The sequence below is a fragment of the Thalassophryne amazonica genome, chromosome 17, assembly GCF_902500255.1.
Source record: "Thalassophryne amazonica chromosome 17, fThaAma1.1, whole genome shotgun sequence".
In the NCBI taxonomy this organism is placed as follows: Eukaryota; Metazoa; Chordata; class Actinopteri; order Batrachoidiformes; family Batrachoididae; genus Thalassophryne; species Thalassophryne amazonica.
Window position 1 is genome coordinate 40,975,865 of NC_047119.1, and position 27,734 is coordinate 41,003,598.

A 27,734-nucleotide genomic window follows, 5' to 3' on the forward strand; every position below is an offset into this window, starting at 1 on the left:
AACCCGTTCACATTTCTAACCGTTTTTCCCCACTCGGCGACATACCCACCGAGGATCAAACTCTGGTTATTGGCGACTCTGTTTTGAGAAATGTGAAGTTAGCGACACCAGCAACCATAGTCAATTGTCTTCCGGAGGCCAGAGCAGGCGACATTGAAGGAAATTTGAAACTGCTGGCTAAGGCTAAGCGGAAATTTGGTAAGATTGTAATTCACGTCGGCAGTAATGACACCCGGTTACGCCAATCGGAGGTCACTAAAATTAACATTGAATCGGTGTGTAACTTTGCAAAAACAATGTCGGACTCTGTAGTTTTCTCTGGGCCCCTCCCCAATCGGACCGGGAGTGACATGTTTAGCCACATGTTCTCCTTGAATTGCTGGCTGTCTGAGTGGTGTCCAAAAAATGAGGTGGGCTTCATAGATAATTGGCAAAGCTTCTGGGGAAAACCTGGTCTTGTTAGGAGAGACGGCATCCATCCCACTTTGGATGGAGCAGCTCTCATTTCTAGAAATCTGGCCAATTTTCTTAAATCCTCCAAACCGTGACTATCCAGGGTTTGGACCAGGCAGCAGAGTTGTAGTCTTACACACCTCTCTGCAGCTTCTCTCCCCCTGCCATCCCCTCATTACCCCATCCCCGTAGAGACAGTGCCTGCTCCCAGACCACCAATAACCAGCAAAAATCTATTTAAGCATAAAAATTCAAAAAGAAAAAATAATATAGCACCTTCAACTGCACCACAGACTAAAACAGTTAAATGTGGTCTATTAAACATTAGGTCTCTCTCTTCTAAGTCCCTGTTAGTAAATGATATAATAATTGATCAACATATTGATTTATTCTGCCTTACAGAAACCTGGTTACAGCAGGATGAATATGTTAGTTTAAATGAGTCAACACCCCCGAGTCACACTAACTGCCAGAATGCTCGTAGCACAGGCCGAGGTGGAGGATTAGCAGCAATCTTCCATTCCAGCTTATTAATTAATCAAAAACCCAGACAGAGCTTTAATTCATTTGAAAGCTTGACTCTTAGTCTTGTCCATCCAAATTGGAAGTCCCAAAAACCAGTTTTATTTGTTGTTATCTATCGTCCTCCTGGTCGTTACTGTGAGTTTCTCTGTGAATTTTCAGAACTTTTGTCTAACTTAGTGCTTAGCTCAGATAAGATAATTATAGTGGGTGATTTTAACATTCACACAGATGCTGACAATGACAGCCTCAACACTGCATTTAATCTATTATTAGACTCAATTGGCTTTGCTCAAAATGTAAATGAGTCCACCCACCACTTTAATCATATCTTAGATCTTGTTCTGACTTATGGTATGGAAATTGAAGACTTAACAGTATTCCCTGAAAACTCCCTTCTGTCTGATTATTTCTTAATAACATTTACATTTACTCTGATGGACTACCCAGCAGTGGGGTATAAGTTTCATTACACTAGAAGTCTTTCAGAAAGCGCTGTAACTAGGTTTAAGGATATGTTTCCTTCTTTATGTTCCCTAATGCCATATACCAACACAGTGCAGAGTAGCTACCTAAACTCTGTAAGTGAGATAGAGTATCTCGTCAATAGTTTTACATCCTCATTGAAGACAACTTTGGATGCTGTACCTCCTCTGAAAAAGAGAGCTTTAAATCAGAAGTGCCTGACTCTGTGGTATAACTCACAAACTCGCAGCTTAAAGCAGATAACCCGTAAGTTGGAGAGGAAATGGCGTCTCACTAATTTAGAAGATCTTCACTTAGCCTGGAAAAAGAGTCTGTTGCTCTATAAAAAAAGCCCTCCGTAAAGCTAGGACATCTTACTACTCATCACTAATTGAAGAAAATAAGAACAACCCCAGGTTTCTTTTCAGCACTGTAGCCAGGCTGACAAAGAGTCAGAGCTCTATTGAGCCGAGTATTCCTTTAACTTTAACTAGTAATGACTTCATGACTTTCTTTGCTAATAAAATTTTAACTATTAGAGAAAAAATTACTCATAACCATCCCAAAGACGTATTGTTATCTTTGGCTGCTTTCACTGATGCCGGTATTTGGTTAGACTCTTTCTCTCAGATTGTTCTGTCTGAGTTATTTTCATTAGTTACTTCATCCAAACCATCAACATGTCTATTAGACCCCATTCCTACCAGGCTGCTCAAGGAAGCCCTACCATTATTTAATGCTTCGATCTTAAATATGATCAATCTATCTTTATTAGTTGGCTATGTACCACAGGCTTTTAAGGTGGCAGTAATTAAACCATTACTTAAAAAGCCATCACTTGACCCAGCTATCTTAGCTAATTATAGGCCAATCTCCAACCTTCCTTTTCTCTCAAAAATTCTTGAAAGGGTAGTTGTAAAACAGCTAACTGATCATCTGCAGAGGAATGGTCTATTTGAAGAGTTTCAGTCAGGTTTTAGAATTCATCATAGTACAGAAACAGCATTAGTGAAGGTTACAAATGATCTTCTTATGGCCTCAGACAGTGGACTCATCTCTGTGCTTGTTCTGTTAGACCTCAGTGCTGCTTTTGATACTGTTGACCATATAATTTTATTACAGAGATTAGAGCATGCCATAGGTATTAAAGGCACTGCGCTGCGGTGGTTTGAATCATATTTATCTAATAGATTACAATTTGTTCATGTAAATGGGGAATCTTCTTCACAGACTAAGGTTAATTATGGAGTTCCAGAAGGTTCTGTGCTAGGACCAATTTTATTCACTTTATACATGCTTCCCTTAGGCAGTATTATTAGACGGCATTGCTTAAATTTTCATTGTTACGCAGATGATACCCAGCTTTATCTATCCATGAAGCCAGAGGACACACACCAATTAGCTAAACTGCAGGATTGTCTTACAGACATAAGGACATGGATGACCTCTAATTTCCTGCTTTTAAACTCAGATAAAACTGAAGTTATTGTACTTGGCCCCACAAATCTTAGAAACATGGTGTCTAACCAGATCCTTACTCTGGATGGCATTACCCTGACCTCTAGTAATACTGTGAGAAATCTTGGAGTCATTTTTGATCAGGATATGTCATTCAAAGCGCATATTAAACAAATATGTAAGACTGCTTTTTTGCATTTACGCAATATCTCTAAAATTAGAAAGGTCTTGTCTCAGAGTGATGCTGAAAAACTAATTCATGCATTTATTTCCTCTAGGCTGGACTATTGTAATTCATTATTATCAGGTTGTCCTAAAAGTTCCCTGAAAAGCCTTCAGTTAATTCAAAATGCTGCAGCTAGAGTACTGACGGTGACTAGAAGGAGAGAGCATATCTCACCCATATTGGCCTCTCTTCATTGGCTTCCTGTTAATTCTAGAATAGAATTTAAAATTCTTCTTCTTACTTATAAGGTTTTGAATAATCAGGTCCCTTCTTATCTTAGGGACCTCATAGTACCATATCACCCCAATAGAGCGCTTCGCTCTCAGACTGCAGGCTTACTTGTAGTTCCTAGGGTTTGTAAGAGTAGAATGGGAGGCAGAGCCTTCAGCTTTCAGGCTCCTCTCCTGTGGAACCAGCTCCCAATTCGGATCAGGGAGACAGACACCCTCTCTACTTTTAAGATTAGGCTTAAAACTTTCCTTTTTGCTAAAGCTTATAGTTAGGGCTGGATCAGGTGACCCTGAACCATCCCTTAGTTATGCTGCTATAGACTTAGACTGCTGGGGGGGTTCCCATGATGCACTGAGTGTTTCTTTCTCTTTTTGCTCTGTATGCACCACTCTGCATTTAATCATTAGTGATTGATCTCTGCTCCCCTCCACAGCATGTCTTTTTCCTGGTTCTCTCCCTCAGCCCCAACCAGTCCCAGCAGAAGACTGCCCCTCCCTGAGCCTGGTTCTGCTGGAGGTTTCTTCCTGTTAAAAGGGAGTTTTTCCTTCCCACTGTCGCCAAGTGCTTGCTCACAGGGGGTCGTTTTGACCTTTGGGGTTTTTACGTAATTATTGTATGGCCTTGCCTTGCAATATAAAGCGCCTTGGGGCAACTGTTTGTTGTGATTTGGCGCTGTATAAATAAAAATTGAATTGAAATTGAATTAATCCGCTAATTCTGAAGGTTTGAGCATTAACACACAGATGCCAAAAGGCATTATGGGAAAATGAGCCTCCTCTGATCACTGGTTGGTTGGTTGGTTGGTTGGTTGGTTAGTTTGTTGATGTAATTGTGAAAACCAACACACAAGGTAATGTAATGTGTATTGGTATTTGTAAATATGTAATTTTGTTCATTTGTTAAAAAAGGCATTTGCAAAACTGAAAATTCTGTTTAATTGTGTGATTCTTAAATAAGCTACTGTGTGATTGTTGGTTGCTATTCACACTCCAGTAGAATGTCAAAATGCACAGAACACTGCCATAATGCATTTTGGCATCTCTGTGTTAATGCTCACCCTTCAGAATTAGTGCATTACTTTAAAACTAAAACATACGTGTGATATTTTCACTTTGTAAAGATGACCTGTCCGGAATTAGTTTTGTTTATAAATCAAAACCATAAGTGAAAAGTGTTTTGCTTTGATGTCTCCTGCCACATGTCTGGGGCACTGTATGTTGAATGTAAATAACTTGTTTGTTTTTTTTTGTTTTTTTTTGTTACCATATATGGTTAATTGATGGTGTTTCTGAATGCAGATGATATGAACGTGCACATGGTTTAGAATGTGGAATTTATCAACAGCTGATTCTGATGTGCATCTGTTTGATAAATACAATGTTTTCTTTTTGTATTTAGATGCATACTAAATTGTTTGTGTGGAAACATGTCGAACATTTTTTATGCACACTTTGAAAAATGAGGCTCCTGGACCTGATCGCCGCAGTCAGATTTTGATGCATCTCTTTTCACCTGCCATCTTGCAGCTCCTGATCTGTCCTCCTGTGACTCGTTTTTTCTTTGGGCGGCGTGAGCCTTTCCACAAACTGTTGATCCAGGGAGACTCTGCAGGTCGGCTCTCACTGTGGAGCATCCCAGACATGGTGCCGCTGCAATCACAGCCCTCCACCAAAGGCAGGGACACTCCTTCACAAAATCATAAAAAAAATTAAATCATGGATCAAGACTGAGATAACATACAAAAAGGGGACTGCTAACTAAATCTTATTTGTCCTTACTAGTGGGACAGATAAGTATGACTTTTTTGGCCAGAATCATTCACTTGGTGGTACAAGCATCAGATTTGGCATGAATATTCTTCGTAAATCAGTGTTTAAGAAAAAAGTGCTAGCCAATTGAAACTCCAGTGTGGTGGCCAGGTAGCAGTCAATGAAGTTTTTTTAAAATGCTGCAATCATTTTGAAATGTATACAGTGGTCCCTCGTTTATTGCGGGAGTTACGTTCTAAAAATAACCCGCAATAGCAAAATCCGCGAAGTAGTCAGCGTTATTTTTTACAATTATTATAGACGTTTTAAGGCTGTAAAAACCCCTCACTATACACTTTTCTCAAACAGGCATTAACATTTTCTCACTTTTCTCTCGTGTGTAAACACTCTCAAAGTTCAAACCATAGTAGAAAAAAAAGACCAGTATTATAGAATGAAACCAAAGATCAAAACCTGTTTTCAGGCCCAAACATTTGTTTGAGAAATAAAAATAGAACATTTTCCTATAAATAATTATGATGGCTTTTAGAACTAACAAATTTAATTTTAACGATCAACCTACGAGGTTGGACATATAAGAAATTAGTAATAGTGACTGACCAGTATTTCACAGTTCCTCTGACCGCGCCTCTTCGTCCTGGTGCCGCTCCGCTGTCGCATCTTTTTCCACTGAGTGACACCTCGGTGCAGGTATCTTTTTCCAAGTGAAGAACACAATTATGGGTAGTTGTTGGTGCTCTTTTTTCTTCTGGGTGAGAAGATTCTTATAAACAGACATGCAGAACACAATGCGCGTGCTCTCCATTCGCGGTGCTGCGACCAGCCTGCTTGATGAGGACACAGAACACAATGCGCTGTTAAAAAAAAAAAAAGCATGCAAAATTGGATTAAAATTGGATTAAAATTAAAATCCGCGAAACTGCGAGGCCGTGAAAGGTGAACCGCGTTATAGCGAGGGACCACTGTACGACATTATTTGTCTGGTCATGTGATTCCAAAAAGGTATAGTTTGGATTGTCTGTGACTGAATGTTATGGGGCAAAACAGGGATTTGAGAAGGAATAGTTTGCACCATGTGTTGTGCTTAGTTTTCAGGTTACAGCGTAACATTTCATAGGATCCAGTTGACATCAACATTGTTTGACCTTTTACTTTGGGGTGTAAACATTCAACATGGACAAAATTATTCCATTTATTAATCCTATTAGCTCAACCAATAATTTGTGTCACTTTTTACAGATGTTAAAGCTGCTCCAAAGCTTTAACTTTTGAACCCTGTACAAACTGAAATCGACCTTTGTCTTCATTTTTATTCTTTTGACTTCATAACTCCTGTTAGTAGAGGACCTAGCTGAGACATGTATGCACATCATTTAGGAGAGGATAACTCAACTCTTGCAGACTAATATGACCCCAATGAAAAACTTGGGATGTGTCCCAAAATCTCTGTCTGGGATGAACAGCCCGAAAATGACCACACCCTTTTAAAAAATGACCATGCAGTTTTTCATCCCTGAATATTTATTTTTGTTTGTGTGCTCCCATTAGCCTTTTTTTAAAAGGTTATTCTCTATTATAGAATATGACTGAATATTCATTCATTATTCTCTTGTGAAATTGTAGATTTTGTCTGAAGGCAGTGATACAGGATAAAACTGACACATTTTTTTATGTTGCACTAACCGAACCGTGTAAACTGTGATTTCAGTTGCAGAGCTGCAGGTTTCTTCCACCATCAGTCTGCAGGAGGCCTTCGATAAGCTGACCCCTGTATCTGCCGGAATCATTGACCAGCTCAGCATCCTGCCCGGCAGAGAGAAACCCATCAAGGTCTGAACTCAAATGATTTATGCTGCATTTACACGTAACGACGGCACATCACAAATGCCACGAATTATACATTCTTGGCCACCGATCACGAATGTGATGATTCGGGGCAGAGGCATCAGGTGTCCTCAGGAACTGCTGCAACCTGTTACCACGCGTTACGATTAATGGCACGTGTTGCTGGAGAATTATCAGGAACCATTATGCATGGTCAAGAATAGTGTTCCACGTTGTTGCGGGCTGTTACCCACTATCGTGCGTAACAGCACAGCATTAAGTTCTGTCACATTGTGAATGAGGCGAATTGTCTCCACACACACACACACACACACACACCCATATTCATCCAACCATCAGCTGCTGAACAATTCAGATCACTCCAGTTTGCTCCACAGCAGAAGAACTTTGTGACTGCATGCTTAGTTGGGCTCTGTGCCGTGGAGTGGCGCAGAGAGGAGGAGGACACGGACAGAGCCAGATGTGTGGCTTCACACGGCTCTTGTCTCACTTGTTTTCCCAAACATCAGGCACATGTAGCAGGTGGAACACTTGCAGGAGCACGCTGAGGAGCACTGGAACAAGACTTTTAGCTGACTTGGCGTCACTGTCTCCTTCACCATACTGCAGCAATGAAACTGAATGCGGTGCAGCAGGGTTTAATTGTGCGCATGTCAGAAAAGAACGCTGTCATGCTGTATTAAGGATCATCACTAATCAAGACGGCTCAACACGCTCAGTTGCGACCTCCACGACACGCGATGAAATGAGGGTGGTGCGTGACATTCGTGGAAGATTTTTTGACAGCCAAAAACATGCTCCACGAAAATCACAAATATCACGCACCAACACACACTATTAAGAAACCTATTCAGATGCTTTAAGTCACATTAAGAATGTCAGGAATGTGCCAAGAATGATGCAAATATAACATTCATAGCGAGTCTTGCCTATGTGTAAACACACCTTAAGCCTTCCAGTTCAAACACATTCAGAGTGAAAAACACAAGCTTGTAACGTGAGTGCGCTTAACCTGTGAGTGTCACCAGACTCTGTCTGTATTTGGCACTGGTGGAAGATCACAGTGACTCGTCCTCCATCTTACATCTTGTGCCTGTGGTCGTTGATGTATCAGAAGGTTGGTAATAGTTATTCACTTTCCTAGTCAGCACAGATCCTGATGGTCTTTATGGTTCCGATAGGTGACAGCCAGCATCTACATCCCCTCTCAGGGTCGGCTGGTTTGTGGCAGGGAAGACGGCAGCATCATCCTGGTTCCTGCCACTCAGACTGCCATCGTACAGCTGCTCCAAGGAGAGCACATGCTGAGGAGAGGTGAGGTCGACTTTATCACCATTAAAATCTGCAGTAGGTTTGTTCCAGTCTGTCAGTCCCTATTCTCACTTGTACGTACTGCAAACTCTGTTTTTGAAACCTTGTCTTTATCTTAGACAACTGTCGGAGGGTTACATTTTGAGAAATTGTTCTTCCAAATGAATGAATGTGGATGGAAACAGAAGTCATTTTGCGCTCGTCCTAATTGTCTGTCCATCTCGTTGTGCAGGTTGGCCTCCTCATCGTACCCTGAGAGGTCACCGTAACAAGGTGACCTGCGTTCTGTACCCGTACCAGATCTCTGCTCGGTATGACCAGCGCTCCCTGGTGTCTGGAGGCGTGGACTTCTCAGTCATCGTATGGGACATTTTCACTGGAGAAATGAAGCACATCTTCTGTGTCCACGGAGGAGAGATCACTCAGCTCATCATCCCGCCAGAAAACTGCAGCGTAAATACTCATTTTAATACTGCATCAGTTTTTATTTTTGACCTCCTCCTTTTCACTTCACTGCTTTTTAACAAAATGTGCCTCACATTTTTGCACAGTGTTGTGCATTATCTGAATTCAGGGGCGGATGGTGAAAAATTATTTTAAGTTTGGCTGAACAAACAACAACCTCTGGGTTTGAGGAACCAAACTACTCAGTGCAAACTAAAAGGTAGTAAAGGGTGTTGGAACATTCAGACCAGTTCATTCGTTTTTGCTGTGCACTGATAACATTTGGGTTTGAGATCAACAGATGATCTTATGGTTTTCAGTAAACCGCTGATAAAGGCTTAAATGGGTGTGTTCTCATGTTCTCTCATTGGAGAAAAATGCAGGAACAAGCAGAACATAGTCCCGCCCACTGATGCTGTGACATTCAACAGACTTTCTCTTGATGTCATTTAACAGGTTGATGTTTCAGTAGCTCTGCCATTTGTCTCTTCTTCAGTTGCTTTCTCTTCTCAAACCAGAATGCTGTGGTTGATACGGCATGTCATCGTGAATGCTTTCTGACTTGCTGAGTTGTGATTTCCTCCTTCTGGTGGTTGTGTGCAGACTCGTGTGCAGCACTGTGTCTGCTCCGTGGCAAGCGATCACTCCGTTGGCCTGCTCAGTCTGAGGGAGAGGAAGTGTATCATGTTGGCATCGCGACACCTTTTTCCCATCCAGGTCATCAAATGGCGTCCAGCTGACGACTACCTGGTGGTGGGATGTTCTGATGGCTCGATCTACGTCTGGCAGATGGATACAGGTGAAAATGATGGAGGTGTGGCCTCAGTACAGAACCCTAGGCAGGTCTGGGAAAAAAACACATTGAACTAATAGGATTAATAAATGGAATTGTTTTGACTGTGTTGTGTTCGGTCTCCAAAGTAAATGTCAAACAATGTTGACTTCCATTGGATTCTATGACATGTGACGTGTTACCCCGTAACGTGATAACTAGGAATGGCGCATGGTGCAAACCATTCCTTTTGAAAACCTGATTAATTCAACCAATAATTTCCATCACTTTTTAACAAAATTGAAGAAACTTTCATTTTGACCCCTGTACAAACTGAAATTGACCTTTGTCACCATTCTTGCTGTTTTAACCACATAACTCCATAACATTAAGTCACAGATAGTCCAAACTATACCTTTTTGGACTTTTTATGTTCGGACAAATAATGTGGTACAGTTTTCAATATGATTGGAGCATTTTTAAATTTTGACCCCTGTGTAATTCTTCAATTGACTCCTATCTGGCCACCTATTGAAAATTCAAGTGGCCAGACTGTTTTTTTCAAAAGAGTAATATCTAAGGAGTATTTGTTCCGAATTTGGTAGTTGCATCACCATTTGAAGAATTCCTCTGTAAGTATTCTGTTATCTGCTGCATTATAAAAACAGTAAGGACAGAGATTGATAGTTTGTGATGGAAAACAATACACTCAAATTTTGATCCATATCCAGTCACAGGATTCATAGTACAGTTATTTAAAGCTGCATCATATGAACAAATTTTAGTTTGGTGTTAAATCAGTAACTCTGGAATCCGGAATGTTGTTAAGGATTTGGAATACGTTTTCTGTTTTTGACCTCTGATATTAATATGTAAACATGAAAATCTGTGCAGGAGCCTTGGACCGCTGTGTGATGGGTATAACTGCTGTTGAGATCTTGAACGCTTGTGATGAGTTGGCGCCAGCCCCCGTGTATGCTCTGAGCCAGTCAGCAGTGAACCTGAAGCAGGCGATGACTCGCCGCAGCCTGGCGGCGCTGAAAAACATGGCTCAGCATAAACTGCAGACACTGGCCACCAACCTGCTGGCTGCAGACAACGCCGACAAGGTACAGCTGCCGAGCAGCATGTCTTAGTACTGTGTGCTGTCTGGATTGTTCTTCTATCGGCTGATCTGTCAGCAACTAAAGACAAAAGCAGAGATCCCCATGTGCAAACTGTTTACCTCTGTAGTGTCAGCGTGAACATAAGTCAGAACGAGGCGTGCACTCTGAGTGCATACCTCAGCAGAGTAAATGTTCCTCCACCAACCATCAGAGGAGCACTCCCACCCCATGAGGTCTTTATGATGTCCTAATGTGAGAACTTGGATATGATTATTAAGAGCTGAAAGGACCTATCTCATCATGTCAAAAGTGGAGGAGGAGATAAAGGGAAACATTCTAAAGTTTTTAAGTTATTCATAGATCTTTATATGACCCTGTAAGATCCAAAGTATTTTACTGATTCAATAGAGAACAGAGAACTGGAAATTCTTTTATTTTTACTTTCACTATGATTTTTCTTATACAACCCCAATTCTAGTGAAGTTGGGACATTGTGTAAAATGTAAATAAAAGCAGAATACAATGATTTACAAATCCTCTTCAAAATTGAATGCACCACAAAGACAAGATATCTAATGTTCAAACTGATAAACTTTATTGTTTTGTATAAATATTTGGCATTTTGAAATGGATGACTGCAACACATTTCAAAAAATCTGGGACAGTGGTATGTTTACCACTGTGTTACATCACCTTTCCTTCTAACAACACTCAATAAGCATTTGGGAACTGAGGACACTAATTGTGAGTGTATCGAGAACCGGTTATTTTTGTTTATCGTTAAGAAATGATTCAATCCAACGATCATTAGCCTTTGTGCTTAACGATTTCCTTATCAGTCCTTCAGAGCGGCCGTTGTTTTTGAGTGCATTTGTTGGGAAAATGTTCATTTTTCTACGTTGATTACAGACCCTGTAGTTGCTCTGTAATCAGCCGTTTCTGCAGCGCGACTCCACTTTGAAGCGTGAACCAATGAAACAATGCTTCGATCCGCTAGCTCATTGGTTCTTTGATTCGTTGCTCTTCAGAAACGGCAAGTCCGCTTCTTAACCCCTCTCAAAGCCATTAAAATATTGAGAGTCAAATTTGTGTGTATTAAAGTCACTAACTGGGACTCTTGTCTTGTTGCAGTCAAGAAATGAGAATTGTCCTCCGTTCCGTTGGCTGCGCGGCTCTCTGCCGAGACAGAGTCCGGTCGGAATGAATAACTTCAAACGAATTGCCGCTTTAAATAAAATGACACCTCTTTCCAAACATTGTAATACAGACAATAAATGACAATCGACTAAAATGTTTTTTCCTCTCAAAATGAGACGTCCTTCTTTCTTTATGAATTACATCCTGATGCGCAGCACAGCCAGCTGCAAGAGCTCAGCTCAGATGTATGGAAAGACATTCATGCCAATAATGTCTGAAAGGAAATGATTTGACAAAAACTACAGATTTTTTTTTATTTCTATTTATATCCAGAGATCACGGATCCACCATGTAGAGTTTATTATGTCCAGAGTTTAAGGATCCAGTAACCAATTTTAATCTTAATTTACTTTAAGACTCAATAAAATGTTGTTCAGTTTCAATTTAATCAGCTTATAAAGCACCAAATCACAACAAAAGCCGTCTCAAGGCGCCTCACACAGAACATCCGTCCATCCATCCATTTTCTTCTGCTTCATCTGGAGTCGGGTCGCGGGGGCAGCAGCTCAGGCAAAGCCGCCCAGACCTCCCGATCCACACATACCTCCCCCCAGCTCCTCCGGGGGAACCCCAAGGCGTTCCCAAGCTGTTGAAAGGAGTCAGTTGAGGTGGCTCGGGCATCTTTTCCTCACACAGAACAGTTCAACATAAAAAATTTAAATAAATAAATAAAATGAAAAAATTCAAATACATAATTAAAAACAGAAGTAAAAGAGTAAAACAGATAAAAATATAAAGTATTCATAAGAAAGATAATAAAATAGGCTTTAAGTCTTGTCGGACTCCAACTGCCTCACGGTCGCAGGAAGACCATTCCACAGAGCGGGTGCACGATAAGAAAAAGCTCTTTGACCCGCTGACATAGAAAACCTGTAAAGCCTACTTTTAGTACACAAAAAATTCACAAGAGGTATCGATAAGGAATTGGATTGATAAGCAGAATCTATAATGATGTTGATATTGATACCCATCCCTATTCATGATTGGGTATAAAAGGAGTATCCGCAAAAGTCTCAGCCGTTCACAAGCAAAGATGGGGTGAGGATCACCACTTTGTGAACAACTACTTCTTTGTCTTTCGGCTGTTCCCATTAGGGGTCGCCACAGCAGATCAATTGTTTCCATCTCACCCTGTCCTCTGTATCTTCCTCTGTCACACCAACCACCTGCATGTCCTCCCTCAGCATATCCATGAACCTCCTCTTTGGCCTCCCTCTTCTCCTCCTGCCTGGTGAATCCATCCTCAGCATCCTTCTCCCTATATACCCTGGGTCCCTCCTCTGCACATGTCCAAACCATCTCAATCTCACCTCTCTGACTTTGTCTCCAAACCGTCCCACCTGAGCTGTCCCTCTGATATGTTCATTCCTAATGAATTTCAACACCTCCAGCTCTGCCTCCTGCCTTTTTGTTAGTGCCACCGTCTCTAAACCATAAAACATAGCTGGTCTCACTACTGTCTTGTAAACTTTCCCCTTCACTCTTGCTGATATTCTTTGGTCACAAATCACTCCTGCCACCTTTCTCCACCCACTCCACCCTGCTTGCACTCTCTTCTTCACCTCTTTACCACACTCTCCATTACTTTGAACAGTTGACCCCAAATATTTAAACTCATCTACTTTCACCACTTCTACTCCTTGTAACTGCACTATTCCACTGGGCTCCCTCCCATTCACAGACATGTACTCAGTCTTGCTTCTACTGACTTTCATTCCCCTTCTCTCCAAAGCATATCTCCACCTCTCCAGACTAGACTCAACTTGCTCTCTACTCTCACTACAGATCACAATGTCATCTGCAAACACCATAGTCCATGGGGACTCCTGTCTGATCTCATCCGTCAACTTGTCCATCACCATTGCAAATAAGAAAGGACTCAGAGCTGATCCTTGGTGTAATCCCACCTCCACCTTGAATGAGTCTGTCATTCTGACTGCGCATCTCACCGCTGTCACACTATTCTTGTACATGTCCTGTACTACCCTAACATACTTCTCTGCCACTCCAGACTTCCTCATACAATACCACAACTCTTCTCTTGGCACCCTATCATAACCTTTTTCTAAGTCCATTGAAGTTTGTGATGACATTGCCACACATCTCAAGAGGGATTCTCTGAATTTCCTGACAGATGTTGGTCTTCAGGGCCTCAATGGTCTGTGGGTTGTTGTAGTACACGCTCTAATTGTATGAATTAAAAAAAAAAGTGGTAACATTTTATTGTCCCACCCTGTAGTTTTCTGTTAATCACTTTGTGGATTGATCTATGTCTATATCCTTGATTGCGCACCCAATCATGTTTTATGAACAGTGCAGTGTGTAATGTCACAGTTTGCCTGTAGATGGTAGTGTTTATTTACTTGGAAAATGTTTGAGGCTTGTGAGTTTTTTTTTGTTGTTGTTGTTGACAACAAAACCCCCTAAAAGGCACTTTATGCACATGAGGAATAAATGCCTTGAATTTAAAGATTAAAAAATCATGTAAAATTTCTGGTGGCAAGGTGGATTAGTAGGTTAGCACAGCTGCCTGAGAAGCAAGAAGATTGTGGATTGTTTCCCAGCTGTGCCTTTCTGTGTGGAGTTTGCATGTTTTCCCTGCTTGCGTTGATTTCCTCTGGGTGCTCCGGCTTCCTCCCACTTCCAAAGACATGCAGGTTAGGTGAATTGGGAACGTTAAATTGACCATAGCTGTACATGTAAGTGTGAATCAGTTTGTTTGTCTATATTTAGCCCTGCGATAGACTGGCGTCCTGTCCAGGGGGTACCACACCTCCTGCCCTATAACTGATAGGCTCCACCCCACCGTGCCCTTAATTTGAGTATGTGGGTATAGAAAATGGATGGATTGATGTAAAATTTCATTGCACTGCAGCAACATGTGAATCTGCGTTCAGATTTTATATTTATTCCAAACCTGTCCTTTTCCTGGTTTGTTGAAAATTGTTTCTACAGCTGGAATGATTAGACAATCATCAAAATATTTTTCATCGTTGATGCAGTTTACCAAGAATAAATTGTAAATGTTGTAGATGATGTTCCCTCACAGTGTCAGTGATCCTGCTCATCTGAGTCTCAACGGTTCATTTGACACACTCATTCCAACGGGACCCAAGGATCCTCCACAGACACCTAGTACCAAAGACATCCAGTCATCATCTTAGGTCACTGGTTATCCTCCAAGTCTCACAACCACACAGTAAGTCAGGAAGCACCAGGACCATATAGACTTGGATCTTTGTTCTCCTGCAAAGATTTCAGCATCACAGAAATGCCTCTGATCTTTCACCTGGATCTCAAAGGTTGAGGATCCAGAGACATGAATGTCACTGGTGAGATCAGTGAATGTCTCTACAAGTTCAACACTTTTACCACATACAGATACACTTACAATGCATGAGTCCAGGAAGTCACTGAAATTAGTCTGGATCTAGGACAATTACAAACCCTGACACTCTGATTCCTCACTCAGCTTGTAAAATGGTGCGATCAGAGTATCCATTGATTCTGCGGACATTGCAGATCTAGTGCATTCCCTAGCAGATTTCAGGATCTGGTCACAGAGGAACTCACTTACTCACTCATCTTCTACCGCTTAGTCCAATTAAGGGTCGCGGGGGGCTGGAGCCTATCCCAGCAGTCATAGGGCGCGAGGCGGGGTACACCCAGGACAGGACGCCAGTCTGTCGCAGGGCCACAAACAGACAGACAAACACAGATACACCCACACACACACCTAAGGACAATTTAAAGATTCCATTCCACCTAACCCACATGTCTTTGGAAGTGGAAGGAAATTGGAGCACCCGGAGGAAACCCACGCAAACACAGGGAGAACATGCAAACTCCACACAGAAAGGCCACGGGAATTGAACCCACAACCTTCTCGCTGTGAGGCAACAGTGCTAACCACTAATCCACCATGCCGCCCCACAGAGGAACTTTGTTCTCCATTTTTGTCCATGTCTACAAATCTTCCAGTCAGATTGAGTAGCGGCTCCTATAAAGCAAATGGATTTCGAAGTCTCACCAGACTTAGTCTTGGGTACTCTGCGGGAAAATACAAACTACAGTTTGTAAGAAGATGCACAAGTTAAATTTGTTGCATATATGTAAATTTGATGCATGTATGTGTTTTCTGTGTAGGAGTAGGCAGGGTTAAAGCAGGATCTAACACTGATTGACACCTGATAGGGAGTGTGGCAGGCTGATTCACTAACTTATACCCAATCATGCGTGTGTGAAGAGTGAGAGAGTGTGGTTTCCGTGGCGTCGCTGTGACGAGACTGCGAGGAACACCAAGAATGCTGCTGTTACTATGCATTTTACAGAAAGAGACGGTCTTTGTGTACACTCCATGGTGGACTGTATGGGTGTTTCCACCTTTTAACAAAAAACCTGAACTGACTGAAGCGTGAGCTGCCTTCTGGACAGAAGCCACTGTGTGTGTCTGGGCTTAGGGATTGAGCTGTTTGCGGAACATGCCAAACGGAGCAAGCCGTGGGTCAGCCACATGTCCACACCTCCCCCACCAACAGTTAGGTGAGGCCCACATCTCGTAGGCAGAGAATAGTTTACTTCCACGTCAGTCGACGTACATAGGTAGAGATCTTAGGTTATGGGAGGACTAGGTCTGGCGGTGGGTTGAAAAATATTAAAGACTAGCTCAGTGCTGTAACAGAAACAATATTCATTCATTAGAATCAGTAGCATTACTGATGACATGGAGGCAAATCCTATTTTTGGGGGGCTGCGATAGTAAAATTTGTTCTCCTGTCTTCAGGGAAACCTACCAAAGTACTCCCATAATGCCCTCGTGGTCCAGGCAATAAAGACCAACCTGACTGACCCTGACATGCACGTACTGTTCTTCGATGTGGAGGCGGTGATCATCCAGCTGCTGACTGAGGAAGCTCAGCGGCCCAACCCTATGTTGGTGTCTCCTGAGACGCTGCAGAAGAGCCAGGCGGGGGCCGATAAAAGCTCGTCGTTTCTCGCCAACAAGATCTTCAAACAGGTGAGCGCAATTACAAAATGGTAAAACAGCGCTTTGGTCCAGTTTTTTGAATTTCAGTATCTCACACTGCGCTTCTCTGGGACAGATTGTCACATTTGGATCAGTTCTAATTATTCCTTGGTCCTATTTTGCATGTGTTGGGTGGGATCTGATTTTTAACCCTTTTAAGGCTTAGCCCAGTAATCCATTGCTCCATTTTGATTTGGGAACAATGTTCCATTTTGGGTCTGGTGCAATATTCTGTAGAGTTCTTGTGGTTTGGATCTGAAAATCCTCAGGTTGAGTTGGAGTAGAGTTTAAAAAAGTAGCTGGGTCAGTTTGGTGACAGACTCTGCAGTCCTTTGGTTCAGTAGTTCTCTGGTTCTTTTGAGTGGGATCTAATCATCCTCAGACCATTTTTAGGGTTAGGGTTTCATTTGTGTTTTGACTTTGTTTGAAGCTTTTTATGGGCCTGTTTGATGTTTGGCCTAACACCATGGGCACGTGAGGGCCTCTAATGGTAAATACTTTATATTATAGAATTAATTTAAACAGAATTGAAATGAGTGAAGCCTTTTTTCATGTTTGAAATGGTCTTAGGTGAAGGAAACAATGAAGGAGACCATTAAGGAGCACCTTCTAGATGAAGACGAGGAGGAAGAAGAGGAGATAAGGAGGTGTGAGGAGAAGTCAAAGTCTTTGAGTCTGCTGGAGTACAACCTGACAATGGACACTGCCAAACTTTTCATGTCCTGCCTGCATGCGTGGGGCCTGAACCAGCAGCTGGACTCCATCTGCCTGGACCGACTGGGAATGCTCAGACCACACTGCCCAATCTCCTTTGGTCTTATCTCCAGAGGTGGTCACATGTCCCTCATGTTGCCCACCTTCAAGGTGCGTGTTTGTTGCTGTGTGATTCATTGAACAGCTGCTGATGTCTCATTTCCAAGAGTGCCTGTTTAGCCATAAATACATTGTGTCGTGAAAGCATTCACAGCACTTCACTTTTCCCACATTTTGTTATGTTACAGCCTTATTCCAGAATGGATTAAATTAATTTTTTTGTTAAGAATTCAACACACAATACCCCATAATGACAATGTGAAAGTTTTTTTCTTCAATTTTTGCAAATCTATGAAAAATAAAAAACTAAGAAATCACATGTACTTAAGTATTCACAGCCTTTGCTATGAAGCTCAAAATTGAGCTCAGGTGCGTCCTGTTTCCATTGATCATCCATGAGATGTTTCTACAGCTTAATTGGAGTCCACCTGGGATAAATTTATATGATTGGACATGATTTGGAAAGGCACACACCTGCCTACATGTAAGGTCCCACAGTTGACAGTATGTGTTAGAGTACAAACAAAGCATGAAGTCTGAGGAATTGTCTGTAGACCTCTGAGACGGGATTAGATCTGGGCAAGGGTACAGAAACATTTCTACTGCTTTTAAGGTCCCAATGAGCACAGTGGCCTCCGTCGACCACAAATGGAAGACGTTCGTATGCAGCAGAACTCTTCCTAGAGCTGGTCACCTGTCTAAACTGAGCGATTGGGGGAGAAAGGCCTTAGTCAGGGAGGTGACCAAGAACCCGATGGTCACGCTGTCAGAGTGCCAGCATTCCTCTGTTGAGAGAGGAGAACCTTCCAGAAGGATAATCATCTCTGCAGCAATCCACCAATCAGGTCTGTATGGTAGAGTGACCAGACGGAAGGCACTCCTTAGTAAAAGGCACGTGGGAGCTCACCTGGAGTTTGCCAAAAGGCACCTGAAGGACTCTTAGACCATGAGAAACAAAATTCTCTGGTCTGATGAGACAAACATTGAACTCTTTGGCATGAATGTCAGGTACCAGGTACTATCCCTACAGTGAAGCGTGGTGGCAGCATCATGTGGGGATGTTTTTCACCAGGAGAATAACCCTAAGCACACAGCCAAGATATCAAAGGAGTGACTTCAGGACAACTCTGTGAATGTCCTTGAGTGGCCCAGCCAGAGCCCAGACCTGAATCTGATTGAACATCTCTGGAGAGATCTGAAAATGGCTGTGCATTGATGCTCGCCATCCAGCTTGATGGCGCTTGAGAGGTGCTGCAAAGAGGAATGGGCAAAACTGCCCAAAGATAGGTGCACCAACCTTGTGACATCATATTCAAGAGGACATGAGGCTGTAATTGTTCCCAAAGTTGCATCAACAAAGTATTGATCAAAGGGTGTGAATACTTATGTACATGTGACTTCTTAGTTGTTTATTTTTAATCAATTTGCAAAAATAAAAAACGACTTTTTTTCACGTTGTCATTATGGGGTATTGTGTGTTGAATTTTGAGGAAAAAATGAATTTAATCCATTTTGGAATAAGGCTGTAACATAAAATGTGGGAAAAGTGAAGCGCTGTGAATACTTTCTGGACGCACGGTAAAATCTCAAATAGCGCATTTCAAAATAAGGTTTTATCCATCCATTTTCTTCCGCTTTATCTGGAGTCGGGTCGCGGGGGCAGCAGCTCAAGCAAAGCCGCCCAGACCTCCCGATCCACACACACCTCCCCCAGCTTCTCCGGGGGAACCCCAAGGCGTTCCCAAGCCAGCCGAGAGATGTAATCCTTCCAGCATCTCCTGGGTCTTCCCCGGGGCCTCCTCCCAATGGGAAGTGCCCGGAACACCTCTCCAGCAAGGCGTCCAGGGGGCATCCGGAAAAGATGCCCGAGCCACCTCCACTGACTCCTTTCGACGTGAAGGAGCAGCGGCTCGACTCCGAGCTCCTCCCGAGTGACCGAGCTCCTCACCCTATCTCTAACGGAGCGCCCAGCCACCCTGCGAGGGAAACTCATCTCGGCTGCTTGTACCCGCAATCTCGTTCTTTCGGTCATGAGCCAAATCTCATGACCATAGGTGAGGATCGTAACGTAGATCGATCGGTAAATCGAGAGCTCTACCCCGCTACTCAGCTCTCTCTTCACCACGACGGTCCGATACAGTGACTGCATCACTGCAGATGCTGCACCGATCCGTCTATCAATCTCACGCTCCATCCGTCCCTCACTCGTGAACAAGACCCCGAGATACTTAAACTCCACTTGAGGCAAAGACACTCCACCGACCTGAAGAGGGCAAAGCACCTTTTTCCAGTCGAGAACCATGGCCTCAGATTTGGAGGTGCTGATTTTCATCCCGGACGCCTCACACTCAGCTGCAAACCGCCCCAGTGCACGCTGAAGGTCCTGATTTGACGAAGCCAACAGAACCACATCGTCCGCAAACAGCAGAGACGAAATTCTGTGGTTCCCAAACCAGACCCCCTCTACACCCTGGCTGCGCCTAGAAATTCTGTCCATAAAAATAATGAACAGAACCGGTGACAAAGGGCAGCCCTGGCGGAGGCCAACATGCACTGTAAACAGGTTTGACTTACTACCGGCAATGCGAACCAAGCTCCTGCTGCAGACGTACAGGGACCGGATAGCCCTTAGCAAAAAACCCACGAGCACCCGATGGAGCGTGTAGAGCTGGTCCAGTGTGCTGCGACCAGGACGAAAACCACACTGCTCCTCCTGAATCCGAGGTTCTACCATCGGTCAAATTCTCCTCTCCAGTACTCTGGAATAGACCTTACCGGGGAGGCTGAGGAGTGTGATCCCCCTATAGTTGGAACACACCCTCCGGTCCCCCTTCTTAAACAGAGGGACCACCACCCCGGTCTGCCAATCCAGAGGCACTGTCCCCGATCGCCATGCGATGTTGCAGAGCGTGTCAGCCAAGACAGTCCCACAACATCCAGAGACTTAAGGTACTCAGGACAGATTTCATCCACCCCAGGAGCCTTGCCACAGAGGAGCTTTCTAACCACCTTGGTGACTTCTGCCTGGGTAATGGATGAGTCCGCCTCTGGGTCCCCAGTCTCTGCTTCCTCTTTGGAAGACGTGACGATGGGATTGAGGAGATCCTCGAAGTACTCCTTCCACCGCCCAATAACATCCCCAGTCAGGGTCAACAGCTTCCCACCCGCACCGTAAACAGTGCCGGTGGAGAGCTGCTTCCGCCTCCTGAGGCTTCAGACGGTTTGCCAGAATCTCTTCAAGGCTGACCTATAGTCCTCCTCCATAGCCTCCCCAACTCCTCCCAGACCCGAGTTTTTGCCTCTGCGACCGCACGGGCTGCAGCACGCTTCACCTGCCGGTACCTGTCAGCTGCCTCTGGGGTCCCACCTACCAACAAAGATAAGTAGGACTCCTTCTTCAGCTTGACGGCATCCCTTACGTCCGGTGTCCACCACCGGGTTCGGGGATTGCTGCCGCGACAGGCACCAGAGACCTTGCGACCACAGCTACGAGCGGCCGCATCAACAATGGAGGTGGAGAACATGGTCCACTCGGACTCCATGTCTCCAGCCTCCCCCGGGATCTGGGAGAAGCTCTCCTGGAGGTGGGAGTTGAAGACCTCCCTGTTCCGCCAGTCGTTCCCAGCAGACCCTCACGATACATTTGGGCCTGCCAGGTCTGACCGGCTTCCTCCCCTCCCAGCGAATCCAACTCACCACCAGGTGGTGATCGGTCGACAGCTCTAATGACTAATGATTGTTAAATTTAAAAAAATTTGTTTTTAAAGATGGCTTCTACACAGAAATTAAGATGCAGTACATTATGTTTGAAAACAGAGCTATGAAGAAATGAGTCAGAATGAATTAGTCAGTCTAAATAACAGGAAAGCTCTGGGAGCCACCTGTTGGTTGGTATGTACCAGCCAACAGATGGCTTCATTACTTGTACAAGTAATGAAGGTGTTGACCTTGGTGGAGGCGTGTGCCCCCTGACTACCCTTCTACTTAAACCATTCTGACTTCAGGATGTTTTTTCTCTCAACACTAATCACATCAGAGACTACATGTTTATCAATTGAGTTTATTTGTGCTGCAAATCTCACTGTGTTTCAGTAAAACTAACAAACACCAGAAAAATGCTTTTCGCAGGATATTTGAAAATCTGCAGCAGTATGTTTGTTGCGGTCGATCCAGTTTATCTACCCCTCAAAATTGGGTCAGCCTGTTGATACAGACCACTTTAATACCAGTTTTCTTTTGTCTTTGATCCCTAGGAGTCTCTGCTCCGACAGTTGTCCCTGGCAACGGGTCGTAAGCTGACGCTGTCAGACATCGTGGGGAAGGGGACGTATGGCGTGTCGAGGGCCGTCACCACGCAGCACCTGTTGTCTGTCATCTCGCTGGCCAACACGCTGATGGGTATGACCAATGCCACCTTTGTCGGAGAGCACATGAAGAAGGCACCAGTCAGGTAAACAAACAAATAAACATGAATGGTTTCATTACATTAATTCATTTTTCTGAATAGAACAAATGGAAACAGACAAATTGAAAACACACAAAATAAATTTAAAGTGACTAAAATGTTAATTATATGAGGGCAGTCTGTCAGCTAGCAGAGGTAATAACTGTTTTGGCCATGTGTGCTTTGAATGCCCTTCTAGCTAAATCAGTGGAGGAGGGGTTTTAAATTTGAGTTTTAATGACATCAGCAGACACCCTGAAATGGAAGTCACATTTCTGAGAATTATCTTTGTGATGACATATAGGGGATTGCGTACTCGCTGTTAGATTTTGGTAGCGCAGGGGATTGTGGGAAATGTGTGCCTGCTGCATACGCATAGACACACTCAAAAACTAAACAAAAGGTTCAGATTGCCGGGATTACTTGTTGTGTCCATGGATGCTTCAGTAACCATCTTGGGAATGAACGTGGGAACTTCGTTGATTTTCCTAAGAATGCAATGCTTAGAAATTTATGGATTCACAATATTGGAAGGGCTGGAAATTATAGACGTTTAGTAAGTTCAAGCTGACATCAACCCACCGAGTCTGCAGCAACCAGAAAACTTGCATATTAGACAAACCAACGGTTTTTCCTCTCAAACCACTTCCATCAAAACCACCAGTACAGTAGTTAATGCATAATTTAGTAAATCCCCCTTCGCCCAGAGCAGTTTTCTTGTGACACAATTTAGTGCAGAAACATCTCCAAAATTGGCTTAAAAGTACCACATCTCTCTTGTTTCCATCCACGGATGCCAGCTGTAGGCATCCAAGCAGAGTATCCCATGATGCACTGCATGAGGGCTACTTCTGGGCATGTGCACTGACACATGCGATCCCCCTATTGACCCCTATTTTTTTGTTTGTTTGTTTTTAGAACTTTAGTTATTGAATTTTTCGAGAGATGGTCGTTAATCCCTGGAGCACAACACACACTCTGTTCAGACATTTGATTAGCCATGATGTCATAAAGGCAGTTCTAAAAACACCCAGATGGAGACAGAAAGTTTTGAATTGATCAGGTATCTTCTGTACCACCAAAAATGTTCATCAGAATTTGCTCTGCTTTGTTTTGTTTTTTGACTTCTCATATACAAATGGAGATGATCATGTGAATTCTGCTCACTTCTGTTCGTTGATGTAACCTTGTAATCTTTCATGAAGAAAAAAAAAAATTCTGAAAATTTCAAAGTTGTGTGAAAATGTTGCCTAGCAATTGATGATAAAGTAAATGGTAAATGGTATATTACTACTGTCCTTACTATTTGGAGATGATGCACAAATAATAATCCAAACTATGCAGCTACATCCACCTGGCTTCAGCAGATATATGGTTACTTTGGAGAGGTCAGGATGGATTAGTTGTGTTCCTAGGTGGTTGCAGAGAGGTGAGGCACAAGTGAAAACTTTCTGACCCGATACACAGACCAGAAGTTCTGCAAACTTAGGAATTTATGCTTCTATAGGTCCTCATAAAAACTACAGACAAAACAAATGAACAGCTTGAACAAGTGTGCACATTTGACCAAAGTAGAACGGTACTTAATGTGATTTTTTTAAATCTCATATTGATTGAGATCATATGGCAAATATCATGTTTTATCTTTCTACCTAATTAAAATACCTAAATTTTGAAAGGTTCCCAAGGATCCTGAAACATTGTGTAAGCTGGAAATGTGTGAAAAACACAATTGATCTGCCATCAGTCATTCAGCTGAAACCCAAAATAACAGTCAGTGTGTAAAAAATTTAAGTCCAGCATGACTGCTTCATCAGGAAGAGGCAGAGGGGCAGTCTTTGTTTTCAGCCAAGTCTTTCTTCACTTTTCTTTGAAATGAATGCCAACAAGCTCACCTGATCATCAAGGAGCATGACTCAAAATGTGGTGAATGAATCCATCTCATAAGATTTATTTATACAGTACTTATCACAGATAAAAATCAGTGCTTCATAAAAAACTAAAATTAAATAATAACATACCAAATTATATAAAACTTGATAAAAATAAGCATTAAAAACAAGGTGACTAGCTAAAAGCTTGTCTGTGTAAATGTGTCTTCAGCAATCCTGCCTTTCAGATTTTACAAAACTGAGTAAACGTAGTTTGTGTTTAAATCCAAGCATTGTAATGTAAGTTTGGTTTTGCAACATGTTGCAAAACTACAGGTCATTTTAATGAAGAGAACATGTTTATCTCAGGGGCGGGGGATTCTAATTGTTTCCTGACAGTGCAAATTTTGTTCATACTGGGAATATAATATTATGTAGGGATGCACCGATCCCGATACCAGTATTGGGTATTGACTCGATCCCATATTCATTTACTTGGACTTGTAATCATAAAACGTCTCCGATACTACGTCACCCAATACCCCTTTACAGCAGCGTGATGTCAACCTCTCCACGTGGAATTTTCACGCACACGCTCCGTAATCCGCTACTTTTTCGTATGTTTTGAACACTGCATCTTAAACAATGATGCGGCTAATTTGTGGATTTTTACAGGCTTTCATGTAATTTACTCATAAGTCAAAATACGTCAGACAATGCTGTCCATTGATTGGCTGAAAGCTGCAGTCACTCATGTGGAGTAAATTCACACACAGAGTAAATAATAAAGTCTTACCTGTTTCAGTGGAATTCATCATCCCACGATCCTGAAGAAAAATAATCCACACAAAGCCTCCTGAGTTTGTAATCCTGAAGAAAAGTAATCCACACAAAGCCTCCTGAGTTTGTAAAACATCTTCTAAAAATACTTGTGGCTGAAAAACGTTCCTCCGTGACTTTGGCACTTTGTGCCAGTTCCTCCGTCAGAACTCAGATCAGGGTTCAGCGGCGGAGATTGTCCATCAGGTTGGTGAGTTTCAATCCTTGGTGTGGGTGTTCAGGCCGATGGGAGACATGCTACTGGTGTAATCCATTTGTTGAATGTCTGTGGCGCTGAGTTCGGACCCTCCGCTCGCCTCCATGAGCCGTATTTTTGCATCAGAAGTTGAGTCACTGCGCCTCATTAACGGCTTAGTTACCACAGGCAATGGGCTATTCTGTCTGAATGCAAGAAAATTATCCCAGGATCCACAAAGAAAAAATAAAATAATGTTAAAATTAGTCCGTTTTGCCTCCGTGTGTTGTGGAGGTGCCGCGCAACACTGTGTGTGCGTGTGCTCCTCCAGTGTTACCTGTTCCACCTTTGGGGGGAAAAACATTTGCGGTTTGTATTTGTGTATGTTATCTGTACGTATTTAATTAAAAGTTAAAAAAAATAGTGTGGAGAGTGCAAAGGTTGTTTGGCTCAGTGTCACACATGGTAGATGAAAACAGAAACAGGCTCACAGCTGATAATGCAGAGACGCTTCTTTTCATCAAAAAGAATCTGCCCTCGCATTTTCAAAAAAAGGCTTAGTACTCACAGACATAAATAAAGTTACTGATGGACAATTTCAGTTCTGTTTCTGGTGTTGTGTAGTTTGTAAGTCCACAGGTTACATTTGAGTGAGATGTCTGGCAGTGTCATGTTTAAGAAACACACAATGTTAAAGCATACTTTGTTGTAGTCAAAACTAAAGTTACATGATTTAAGTGAAATATTTGAAAATAAAACAAAGCTAATGATATTGGTAGCAGTTACAGTCAAAAGTAAAGAACAGCTGATGAATAAAACATGTTTTCAAAGTCATCATAAAACTATAATGGGATCATTAAGTATTCGTGTCGGTACTCGGTACCGACGAGTACTCAAATGTATGTACTCGTACTCAGTCTGGAAAAAAGGGGTATTGGTGCATCCCTAATATTATGAATTCCTTATTTAAATGCTAAGGGATAAAATTACAAGTGGTGCCTGAGAAAATTCTTTTTATGACTTGAATCTTAAAAAAAAAATACCCCAGAAGTGGTACTGCTTTAAAGAGTCAGTTGGAGTCTGTGCAGCGTAAAAACAGTAAGTGCCTTCCAAAGTCTTGGTGCCCTTGCTTGAATCCGGAACAACTCATTATGAAGCAAAATTCTGCCTTAATTCCTCCTTGGCAGAGGCATGCGCTCACTGAGTGCCCTTCTGTCCTGTCAGTTTTTGCGTTGTTACAGATAGAAGCTGGATGAAAAGTCTCATTAAAGTCGAACAGCAGCCTTTCCTGTCCAATTGTTCATCTGCAGTCGGCAGCTCCAAACCAGCTGTTGTGAATATTTGAAGGTGCTTGGGGTTTTGAGTTTTTCATGTTGCACATCTTAGATTTATGACCATCAGGTTTCATCTTCTGTGCAGAAACTCCTCAACTCTTGCTGATTTTTAGTCTTTCATAACAGCAAGCACAAAAACCTAAACTTCTCCAGTTCTGGACAGACAGCTGGAACTCTTTTTTGGGAACCATCTTCAAAGTTCTGGGAGAGTGAACACTTTTTCTCTGTGCTGCTTTGTCTGCACATTCATGATTTAGATGTTCTGGTGTTCTTATGACTGGTTCTCTTAGACTCAGACTCTCATAGGCCCTGTGTACCACAAATCTCCACCTTCAGGGTTTTGAGCCAAGTGATGGATTTGTGCAGACCCAGAGACAGTAGGGATAAGATCAGGGTGGTTGGACTCGCTCTTGGGTCAGTTCGGTGCCACTTAAGGCAGTCTTGGCCCCGCCCCAGTTGTCTTGGCCATGCCTTCACATCTGTTGCATTTGCTGAAAAAACAAAACAAAAAAACAAAAACAGCAAGGTCATACAGTTTAAACTTAATTCATTGTCATTAAATGAAGCAAAGGAAGCATGTTAGTAGAGCCATTTCTTCCAGGTTTAAAAAAAATTGCCATAAAATATTACAGGTGAGCCGTCGCGTGACAGCATACGTGCACTCGATATTGTGCTTGTCAATATTTAAGTATTCCACCTGCCAAACAAAAGGGTTCTGCCGGCTATAGAAAAGCAAACCAAGCCAGAATTAACCGTTCTGATCCACACTACACTGTGCAGTACCGATCCTAACAGAACGGTGGAAACAGAACTGTCAGCGTACACTGGCTAAATCGTCAAGGTGTGAGAGCTGGATAATTTATTGGACGTATGCCAGCATTTTTATTATGATCGCATACGCTGGTTAAATCGTCAAGGTGTGATGGGGCCCTAAAAACTGCCAGCATTCAGGTTGTGATTTGGTGCGTGCAGTAAATCGACATTAAAGACCACATGTACGTACAGAAGGACATGATGGGAGAAAAACGGAGTCCTGACCTGCTCTACTGGTTAGTGGGCTCACCTGTGGAGTCTGTGCATACACTCGTGTGCACGCTCATCATATATCTGGTCAGAGAGGTTTTCATCAAATTGTGACTATAAGAAAATTTTACCTTCTTCCTGAGAATCTGTTCGGTTAGGTTTGTAGAACTCGAGTGGGGAACAAAACTTTCCTGCTGCTCCTCAAAACTCCTTCACACTGATGTTTGTTTAAGCCACTATTTGTAAACTGTGTCAGCTGTGAGGCGTTGCCAGGCAACAGTTATTGATCGCTGCACGGGATGGCTGTATTGGAAGTGTTTGTGTGTCTGACAGCAAGGCGCCTGCGGATCCTCCAGTCCAAATCCAATAAGGCTGGAGCCTCAGAACACACACACTGAAATTCGACCAG

At 42.8% G+C, this 27,734-nt stretch overlaps 1 protein-coding gene across 2 annotated transcripts in view; it reads left to right on the forward strand.

Moving 5' to 3' along the window:
- Nucleotides 1-27,734, forward strand: part of LOC117529978 (WD repeat-containing protein 7) — a 128,460-nt gene that overhangs the window by 19,002 nt on the left and 81,724 nt on the right. For both annotated transcript variants that reach the window (XM_034192894.1, XM_034192895.1), the window contains exons 10-18: nucleotides 4,882-5,029; nucleotides 6,833-6,954; nucleotides 8,151-8,283; nucleotides 8,513-8,733; nucleotides 9,328-9,523; nucleotides 10,391-10,605; nucleotides 16,583-16,816; nucleotides 17,396-17,689; nucleotides 21,892-22,088. In XM_034192894.1, the coding sequence (XP_034048785.1) occupies nucleotides 4,882-5,029; nucleotides 6,833-6,954; nucleotides 8,151-8,283; nucleotides 8,513-8,733; nucleotides 9,328-9,523; nucleotides 10,391-10,605; nucleotides 16,583-16,816; nucleotides 17,396-17,689; nucleotides 21,892-22,088 (1,760 nt within the window). The remainder of the gene's footprint in view (nucleotides 1-4,881; nucleotides 5,030-6,832; nucleotides 6,955-8,150; nucleotides 8,284-8,512; nucleotides 8,734-9,327; nucleotides 9,524-10,390; nucleotides 10,606-16,582; nucleotides 16,817-17,395; nucleotides 17,690-21,891; nucleotides 22,089-27,734) is intronic.